The sequence below is a fragment of the Daucus carota genome, chromosome 2, assembly GCF_001625215.2.
Source record: "Daucus carota subsp. sativus chromosome 2, DH1 v3.0, whole genome shotgun sequence".
NCBI lineage: Eukaryota > Viridiplantae > Streptophyta > Magnoliopsida > Apiales > Apiaceae > Daucus > Daucus carota.
Window position 1 is genome coordinate 12,018,315 of NC_030382.2, and position 10,784 is coordinate 12,029,098.

Genomic DNA, 10,784 nt, shown 5'->3' on the forward strand with positions numbered 1-10,784 from the left:
TCTAGTAGATGCTGCGTTCCCATATGATTAAACTTATGTGTTAATGCATTTATGTACTATTTGTTCCTTCCAGTTTGACAGATCTGTTAAAAAGTATTGTGATTTTTAGTTGTTTTAACTTGATGACTTTCGGTGACTAGTGCCATGACTTGTAGGAGATTCGTATGCCTCCATGTAAAGGAGCACAAATCCCTACAATGTATTTCATATTCCTGTGTGCATGTTTTATTTTGCTCTTACTGCATTCTGCTGGTGGATAAGTTTTCGCTTGACAGTTCATCTCTTGCACATTGAAGTAAGTCGACAAAAAGAACATGCCTTTTGTAGACTTGCTAATTGGAAACGAGTTGAGCCAAACGGTTTTAAGGAGCTTGTTTGCAGTGGATGCTGTTAAGTTTTCCGGTTGCTCTGCTGTGGATGCTGTAGTCAAAGTTTTCCGATTGCTCTGTAATGTTGAACGGGCTTACTGATTTCCGATTAATTGGCCGTTATATTTATAGTCGTTCATTAGATGCAATGATGATCTTTAGTTTGCCAAACCATGTAGACTAGACACTGATATAGAGAACTTAGAAGAAACATAATATTCAAAATTAAGACAACATATGACCACACCATATCATGCACGTATAGCGTACATTGTTCAACACTCTATTCCTCAGTCTTGGTCTCAGCCGGAACTTCAGTGGTGGTTTCAGCCACAGCCTCAGCTGGCGTCTCCTCCACGGGAGCTGCAGCTGCTTCCTTGGCTTCCACCGGGGCAACTGGCGCGGCTTCCACTGGAGTTTCCTCAACTACTGCCTCGACAACAGTCTCTACCTCAACTTCTGGAGTATCTTCCTCTGGTGCCTCTTCTACAGCTTCGGGTGCCTCGATAAGTTCCTCAGCTTCAACTACAACCGGTTCTTCAACTTCAACTGGCTCTGCTACTGGCTCCTCAGCTGGTATGACAGCTTCAGTAGTTTCCTCAGCCAGCTTCTCCACCTCTGGCTCGGCTGCAGCTGCTGGTGCTACTTCTACCTCTTCCTTGATTGCTTCCGGGGCCGCGATCACCTCAGGCACAGGTGTTGTTGCTTCTGGCAATGTTTGTGGAACTGATTCAACCTGCAAACATAACAAGTCCACTTTTCAGTTAGTTTTCCTTCGAGAGTTCGAATCTTGTCAACCACAGCTACATAAGTCCTTATTATGTTAATTAGAGACTAAACTGATAGATATATAATCACAACTAATGCATAAATGAATAAAAATAAATTAACTTCAACTTAATCACCTCAATAGCGGCCATTGCTAATGAATGGGAAATTGGCTGAATGAGCTTTGATCTAAAAGTGAGGAAAATAATAGAGCGAGTGAGAGTGTGATGAAGGGAAATGATCAGTATGAGAGCTATTTATAGTGGTATAAATTACAGTACAACTAATTTTACAAAAAAAATTTAGGCATAAAAAATTACAAGGAATCTTATTGAGCAAATTGACATCTCATACACTGACATAAAGAGTACATTAGCATGTCCAGTTGCATATGGTTTCACTTTAAGGGTAAAAAAAAGATCAACATGTCAAGTCATCATGAGATTTATTCTATTATACAATATTTAGAATGGGGTATTCAGAAATTCAAGTAATCCGATTTTAATTTTAATAATATTCATGGTATATAATTTTTTGGATAGGATTAAAATATAGATTTTAGTGAAATATAAAAATAATATTAAACTTATACATATATATTATAAAAATTCGAATTACTTGACTCTATTCATTACTTGGCAGATATGTTTAAACGATTTTTCTAGCATGTGCTCATGCTAAGCGCAGAATTCTATAAATTTTAGTCATTTTTATAGGTTTCCATATCCTAATTATGATGGACCTCCTATATATACAACCACTGCACCAATCAAAATTTTTCAAACATATAATATTAGCGCTTAGAACACACCAGACAAACCCATATTTAAAAAATATATTTATACAAAAGTAGATGATGAAATGGCAATGCCACATGGAGGATTCATGTATGAGAAATCTTTTTTCTTTTGAGTGGGTTTATGTGTTGTGCATTGTGTTTTGTGGAGCATAGGTGATCAAGACCATCATGCTTCCATGTTCTTTGGTTTTCTCTAATTTGTGCCTACTTTTTATTTCTCCAATTTTCTTTTTAAAAAGATCCAGGCCATGGTTATATAATCATTATCCTTGCATGAAGCAGGTAACTAAGGAAATCAACCTTTAAGGCTATTGTATGTCATCGTAAAGCAGCATGAACTCCTAAGATTGAAACATTTTCTCATTTCTCTCATTTATTTATAATTTTTTTAAATTATTAGACATATATATTAATATATATATATATAATATAACTTACAATATTTTTCTATTATAAATATATAAATATTGAATTTTTATTTTAGAAAAAATTTAAAATAATTTGTAAAACAATTTTATAAGAATGCTAAAATACGTGTCAAGTCCCTGCCCGTCAGGTAGAACCTAAGGAGTAAGGACACAGGTTCTAACTTTTTAGAACCCAACCTTAATCAAAAAATTAAATGTATAAAAAAAATTCATTATACGTTTTAATCTTATATTTTTAAAATTTTTGTTTTTGAACGTAGAGTTATTAGCCAGATCTATTCTTTCAAAGACAAGGAAAAAAATATAAAATACGTATTGTGTAAATAAATGGTTGATCACTAAAATCCTACACGCTTCTTGACAAGATGATACAACAAAATGAGGCAAATTATTAAGTGTCTCCCATGCATATCCGGGATATCGATTATGTCTATCAAGTATCAACTTCGGATTCTTGCACATGCACACTATTTATTCGGGAAAAATAAGTTTTTATTATATTTTTTTCAATTTTTTTGGATATAAAGTACATATAAGCTATAGTTTCATATTTTTAGGATTCTTTTCTTACAAATACTTTAATATAAATTTATTTTCGTAAATATTGAAACATATTATAATACTCTATCCGTCCGCCTCAATTGTTTACATTAGGAGACAGGGCTTGACACGCATTTTAATACTCTCATAAAATATAGTTTGATAAATTATTTTGAATTTTTAAAAAAAATTAATATCTACATTTTTATACAGAAAGGGAATATTTTAAAAAATATATAATTAGATTTAATATACATCTTAAAATAGAGTAATATAAAAACGGTTTGTCTAGTGTGTGTCCATGTGCACATGCTAAGCGCGGAAATTTTTGTATTTGGAAGATTTTGATTGGTGTGGTTGATATATTTGCAGGAGGTCCACTATTATCAAGAAAGAGGAACCAATCAAAATGATGTAAATATAAAATTTTTCCGCGCTTAGCATGTGCCCATGGGCACACCACATAAAAACCGATATAAAAAATAGAAAAATGAGAAGCACAAGGGAATCCTATTTATAAATCTGTGTATGAAATGCGGGCTAAACTCGATGAACCCAACGGGAGTACTCAAACACAGCAAGGACATGAGAGCATCTCCAATGGTGCTCTTAACTCACTCTTTAAAATATAATATAATATTTGACTCCTAATGAGTTAAGACATTAAAAAAGATTTCAACTTCAATGCTCCTCTTTATACTTGCTCCTTATTCATATTTTATTCATATAAATGAGAGTGAAAAGTAAAAAGAGAAGATTGTTGGAGATAAAGTTGGAGGAAAATCAATATTATATTCATGAAAAAGAAGTTAAGAGCTCTTACATGCTCTTTAAAAGAGAGGAGAGATGATGAGCTCCTAAATTTTTAAAGAGCATCTAGGAGCCCATTGGAGCACTAAATTTTGATTTGCTTTTTAAATTTTGATTTAAGAGCTTGTTTAGAGAGCCCATTGGAGATGCTCTGAGACGGTGCAAATGGGACCCAAAGTTTAATCAGCACCGTCGTATGACAACAAATGCTTTGGGAATCGAGCTTGGAATGGGACCCATTTATACAACCTTATTCCAGGTTGTACACTCGTGATACCCGGACCCACAACTATCCTACTGTCTGCCACGATGGAAAATAGTTATTTCATATTTGCCATTAGGAAATATTAAAGTTTGCAAATTAATTTCAAAATATATTCAATTACTTCCTTTTTTTTTTATACTGATCGAAAGCAAATATTGCGACTTTTATATGCTAATGGGAGATTGATAGGAAAAAAGAAAAAGCATAAATAAAACAAACTTTTTTTTATCATTTATTATACGTACTGAAAATTCATTTAATTTTTATAAAATATAAATTCTAATTTTCGATAATTAAAAAATTAATCGATTAAATTACGGAAAACCAAACGAATGTCAGTCCTGTGAAGATCCAATGAAGATGTTGGGAATATTTTTGATAGCATAAAAACATGTGTGTATGGGATCCTCAATCTTATTACTACCTTCAATGATGTCTTGAGATTTGTGTTGCTTACATACTTTTGTTTTCTTAACAAAGTTGTGTACGAGTTGATTCACGGGCCATCCGGCGAAAAAATAATTCAAGAAAATTTATTACTCCCTCCGTCTCTATTTATCTGTTCATTTATACTTTCAAAACTAATTTAATGATAATTTTTCAAATATATCTCCATAACTTCAATTTTCAAGGCTTGACTTATTTAAAATTTGGTTGAATTCATGTTTTCAAGACATAAAGTAGGGGTATTCCACCATTTTCAAGATATTAATTAGAGATATTTAATGAAAAAGTTCATACAATCAATTATTCCTTGATATGTATTTTTTTTTCCAAAATAGACAGATAAAAAGGGATGGAGGGAGTATTATTCTTCGATTGCCCTTCTTTTTGCAGCATTCTCTCCGTTTGTTTATAAATCGGGGAATTTTTGTCGATTGTCACATATTTTTGAATTTATCGTTTATATTGATTGGTATCAGCTCACTCTCTTTTATTTTTTTACAGTATTTGTCAGACGTTCCAAAATGTATATTTTAAATATAATTTGATATAACTTATTTTTAGAATCTTTTTTATAGATATTTGTCATTCAACTTACTTAAAAAACTAAAATAATTTATAAAATTATATTTTATTAGAAATTTAAAATACATGTTAAACCCCGACTTTTATGATAAACAATCTAAGGGCGGAGGGATTACTCTCTTGGCTCTTCTCTCAGAGTAATATTTCCATTTTTTTCATAAACCATCGAACTTTTTAACACATATTTCTTAATTTATTATTCACGTCATTAAATTTTCTAATATTTATAAGAAATTTAAATATATTTAACTGAAATCACAAAAAATAAACGAATCCGATCATCATTCGAAATCATTTTAAACCGTTAGCATTGACACACAAACAGTCCTGATCCCTGTGTAGTCAGATAGTTGTGTGTTTTTGACCAACTTCAGAATTTTCGAAATCCACGGATTTAGGCATTTAGCTGATTAATTTCTTTATATATGTCCTGTCGGTTCAATTTTTAATACCGATAAATTATAATATATATTTCTGAATTTCGTATAACAAGCTTAATTATTAAATATTATTATATTTGATTAGTTCTTCGATCAATTTAATACTCCCTCTGTCCCATTTAATTGTATACGTTTCTTTTTAACTGCTCGACACGCATTTCAATGCTCTTATAAAATATAGTTCCTTAACTTATTTTTGAGATTTTTTTTTTCTGAATAAAAATATTTGATTATCCGATTAATTATTTTCTGGATCTAGTATATCAAGCTTAATTATTAGATATTATAATATTATTTTAATATATTTGATTAGTTCTTCTATTAATTCTTGAATATCTGATTATTCAGAACGATTAGGTTTAATTATCGATTTAAAATTTATAGAGAATTAATCAGAGATTTTCTAGATAAATTAAAAAAATTTAATTAAATCAAAATGTAATTGATAAATTGATAATTTTTTCATCGGGATCTTTTGGACACCGATTATAAAGATTTTTTTTTTCTCGATTCTTTCCGTTATACTATTTTTCCAACGCTCTTTAATTGATCTTCCTCCAATATATTTTTGATACAGAATCTTACATAATACATTGAAAACGTTTTTCATAAAAGTTCATGTTTCAAACAACAAATTTTCTGCTACAGAAACAGAAAGTAAAAGAATCACATTACACCAACTAAATCATGATATATGCATTGGTGAACAATGCACAAACCAAGCAAGCTCTAAAGTAATGCAGCTAGAGAGAACTGCACAGATTCGAAAAAAATGAATTTTATCAACTCTTTAACCGAATTCGAACACACAGGGGATAAGGTTGTTATTAATAGTTGAAATTGCCAAAGGTCTATTCCAACACAACATACAGAATTACGACAAAGTACAGATTTATACTTGAACATTACATTGCGATGTTTAGTAGGATAAGGAGGTGGTGAGTTTTCGACTGACAGGACGACTAAATTGAATCTAATACTCTGTAATGAAAAGACTTGGCAACATGAAAAGCTTAAGACTCCAGATATGCAAGCTAGCTCCGATTTGAATACTGAAATGCTTTAATCAACTATGCCGGACTAGTTACAGAGATGACAAGGGATGATGTCTCTAGTGAAGGATCAATGAAGCCCAAATCAATATGCAGCTGAATATACCAATAGACGCTAATCTTCCTGCATCACTTGGTGTGGATGTACTGCTCTTAGGTGTGCTATCACTGGCCTTGGGCGTTCCTGTGATAATTATTTGGTTAGAATAAACAGGGCACCTTAACATCCAAAATTAGTTATAATTTACACTACTGAAATGAAGTACGTTCTCCCTTTCTATTTGTAGTCATACAGATCAGAATCACTGAAGCAAAAATGAACTAATTGATATATTCGACAGAAAACTAGACATACGACTAGTAATCTTCTTTGAGAATCTGTAATTCTTATTCCAACTCAATGACATTCCGCAGACTGTCCTAATATAGAGCCACTAATAAACCTGACCAACTATCCTAATGCAATTTGAAAGTTAAGCCACTACTACATAAGCTGAGATATTTCCGGAGTACCATATATAGTCCGTATAACTGGAAGTTCTGGTAGCATGTTTTACGATACCTCGTTATACCATTATGTCATGCTCGTGGTTAATACTAAAGCATGTTTATACACACAGCACTGGAATAGTCAATCAAGTTTGCTGTGATACCGAGCTTTGCAAAAATAGACTATCTGTATTAATTAGGTTTGTGCTATCTTTTTATCTACGACAACATCAATGTGATAAAAAAAAAAAAAAGAACAATTTCATTGCAGACAGCTATATTCAGGCACTAAATCATCCTTCTATTTTATCAGTGAAATCTTTATATATCAAAAGAACTGCAAGGGTCATTCTATAAGTGAAATGGTGTGACATATGTACTAGAAGGAATTTAAAGTGTTAGTAATATTTCAGCATGACATAACTTGAAAAAATTACAAAACAGCTGATTGCAATAGTTATATATATTGATATTAGTAAGCTGTATCACTGACCACAAAATTTAAAGTGAAAGCTTCGAGTAAATCATACAGAAATGAACTGTTATGAACATAATATTGACGTTAATGACATTACCAGATGCTGGCACAGCAGCAGAAGAGGTGTTTTTCCCACCTGAAGAATACCAAGTCCAGAAAATATATTAAACACGGAACTGGATAGTTATTTACAACATAAGTGATCCAAAATATTGAAGCAACCGAAACTAAAATTGGAACTGCAGGCTTTTATTATTATATAAGAATGGGATGGGGGTAAAAGCAGGAACTTCAAAAGGGTGCATTTCTCAAATTTTTAGTATATAGCAGAAAAGGAAAGACAGACTGCAGATTTACTCATCAGAAAACCATGGTATTTCTTTTACCCATAATAGCTTTCTAAAGCAAGTAAAAAAAGATAGAATACAAGGAGTATATAATTTTGTTAAAGTGTGATATGCATTTAGAGCTTTTCACTTGGTTCACCTACTTCCCCTTATCTCTGCTGAAGTGCAGTAAATGCAAAAAAGTCGTGGCAAAGATAGAAAGAAGCACAAATCCCTTCACACTGAATCTTTTCTGCTTACACTCAACGTATTTATCTAGAATAAGACAGCCGTCCATTCCTTAGAGAGGCCACAATTGCCATGTATTATGCTCACAAAACAAAAAAAAATCATGTTACCCTTTTAGTTTTCCAAGTAACCAAAAAAGAACCTCTTTCCTACTTCAACTTACGAAACCGGAAGCTCTGTTCTGAGGTTAAAAATCAATCAGAGAAGACGAAGATGAGAGAAACCATACGTGAGGTGTATTTTTCACAGTTGTCAGTATATATTTAGATGGAGGGATTTACTATGCAATAATGTAAAAATGGTAATTCAAATCCAATTGATATTCCCAAATCCAACAACTGGAATGAGGTGATAATTAACAAAGAGAGTCTCTCCAAGCCACTTGATCCTCTAAAGCGTTTTCCGTATTCTTGCCTCTTAAAAATGCAAAACTTAGCACAACATAAAAACAATGCTAGTACAGAAGCAAAAATAGACACAAATATATCTGCTGTATTCAGATATTTTCATCAGAGTCATCTGGGTATCAAATGAATTAGCAGCGTATAGATGCAATCTTGGCATAATTATCACTCCGAAAATTATCCAATACTTCCATTTATGTGCAGTCGTGCACACACCCTCCCTGCATTTTTATCATACCCCTTTCATCCTCTTACCAGATCCACATCTCAGAATTCTACACCTCATCCCGACCCACCAAACACAACCTAAAAGTTTAAACATTTATTTATTCACACCTGTCTCAATTAACAATCCACCCACACATTGCAAGTAACATACATCCCTCACCAGTAAACACTAAATTATTCCGATTATTAACAAGATAATGAATCAATGACTCCAAGTCCTTATTTGATGCAGTGACAGTAATTCATGATAAATAGAAAATAGTACTAACTTACATATTCTCGCAAATATTCTCCCTACTCTTAGGGGCATATAGGTACGATTAGGTATGCCTACATCTTACCTTCCACAGATCATACTTCCGAATAAAAGCATGCCTACATCTTACCATTCCCAGATCCTATTTGCAAGTGCCGCATATAGAAACTATATATCTGTTTTTATCAATATGCCTAATTGAGAGAGAGGAAGAGGGGCAGAGAGAGAGAGAGACAGAGGGGGAGAGAGAGAGAGAGAGAGAGAGGGGGGGAGAGAGCGAGACAGAGGGAGAGCGAGTTTTTATCAATATGCCTAATTGGGAGAGAGGGGGGGGAGAGAGAGCGAGAAAGAGAGAGACAGAGGGAGAGAGAGAGAGAGGAGAGATTTTATCAATATGCCTAATTGAGAGAGAGGGGGGAGAGGGAGGGAGAGGGAGGGAGAGAGCGAGACAGAGGGAGAGAGAGAGATAGAGAGAGGGGGGAGAGAGAGATAGAGAGAGGGGGAGAGAGAGGAATTACCCTGACAGAGATCACCAGGAACACCACACAAAGTAGGAAGCCTCACAGCTTGAGTAACATTAATCCCAAAAGACTTCAACAAGCCAGGAGTATTATAAAGATTACACAAACACGGAAGCTGTTTCGTAACAGCTTCCTTGATCGGATCACAACACGAAGCCGGCGGCTTACTGGTTGCATTCAAATAATCCGCGCATGGCACCAGTCCCGATGCACACGACGGAATATCCTGTCCTTCCGCCGTCATCACTGCCATAACCACCAACAACGCCACCGCCACACCCACCATGTTTTTATTACCAGAACAACCCATTCTAGATTTGTACAAGTAGAGAGACAAGAAATGATAGTGTCTTGAACAAAACTGTGAGTTTATATGTAGAAATAGTAACGTGTGTACAGAGTGAGTAGGTTTTGTTGAAGTGAGCCCGTGAATGAGGTATGTGCTGGCTTATCAGTCCATGTCAATTGTCAAAGTCAAAAAGAATTGCTGGGGAGTATTTTTAGCTTGTTTTTCATAAAATTTTTGTTTTCGGCTTCCTCCGTCTTTCTTAGTTATCCAATTTCTTCAAAAAATAATCAAATAGATTATCTTTTTACTAAAATTAAGATTTTTTTTCTTATTTTTAAAAGAGAAAATTACATGTTGTAATATATTATATATATATTTTATAATAATATGTATTTTTTGAATTTTTAACTATATAATATATATGTAGAGAGGCTAGTGATCATATACAAACCATTGAATGCGAATCTTAAATGCGAAGTAAGAGAAACTAATGTCTATTTTTATATGACATCAATCATCCCTGATAAATATACCAATCCTTTACTACCAAAAATCATCGACATAAGCAACCCTTTTTTCTAACTGTTCAAAATTTTTTCTCTGTCGAGTTCTATCGTTGGCTCCGATCTCCTCTGTGGTCGGAATTTCGATCTGTATAAGGGTGGTAAACAAGCAGCGAGAAAGAGAATAAAGGTGATTTCGTTGATAGTGATTCTATGAGCCTTATATTAGATTCGGTAACATTATTTTTTCAATTTAGTTGTAATCAAATTCTCTCTGTCTCTCTGAAAAGGTGCGTTTTTATGTTCGTTTTGTTGGTTTTTGTATTTTGTTATAGTAGCAGATGTACATCATCGCATTTTTTATTCTTTTTTTTATATTTTCTGTTCTTAATGTTGTACCGGATTTTGTCAGTGACCGGAATCATTGTTTTGTAATTTCTTTGAAATTTCATTCGGATTAGTTTGTGAATCATGTTGAGTTTTATGGTTTATATTTTTCCAACATGTTTTGTCTTACCCAGATTTGTTGTGGTCGGCCAGAA

At 33.3% G+C, this 10,784-nt stretch overlaps 2 protein-coding genes across 2 annotated transcripts; both read right to left on the reverse strand.

The window, feature by feature from the left end:
• Positions 1-561: 561 nt before the first annotated feature.
• Positions 562-1,431, reverse strand: LOC108206792 (uncharacterized). The gene is made up of 2 exons (XM_017377199.2): positions 1,274-1,431; positions 562-1,104 (listed from the first exon to the last, which is right to left on the reverse strand). The coding sequence occupies exons 1-2, from the start codon at positions 1,286-1,288 to the stop codon at positions 652-654; spliced, it is 468 nt and encodes a 155-aa protein (XP_017232688.1). The 5' UTR covers positions 1,289-1,431; the 3' UTR covers positions 562-651.
• A 4,778-nt stretch (positions 1,432-6,209) lies between these two features.
• Positions 6,210-9,926, reverse strand: LOC108210217 (non-specific lipid transfer protein GPI-anchored 7). Its single transcript, XM_017381514.2, has 3 exons — positions 9,448-9,926; positions 7,564-7,602; positions 6,210-6,683 (listed from the first exon to the last, which is right to left on the reverse strand). The coding sequence occupies exons 1-3, from the start codon at positions 9,758-9,760 to the stop codon at positions 6,559-6,561; spliced, it is 477 nt and encodes a 158-aa protein (XP_017237003.1). The 5' UTR covers positions 9,761-9,926; the 3' UTR covers positions 6,210-6,558.
• Positions 9,927-10,784: the final 858 nt, after the last annotated feature.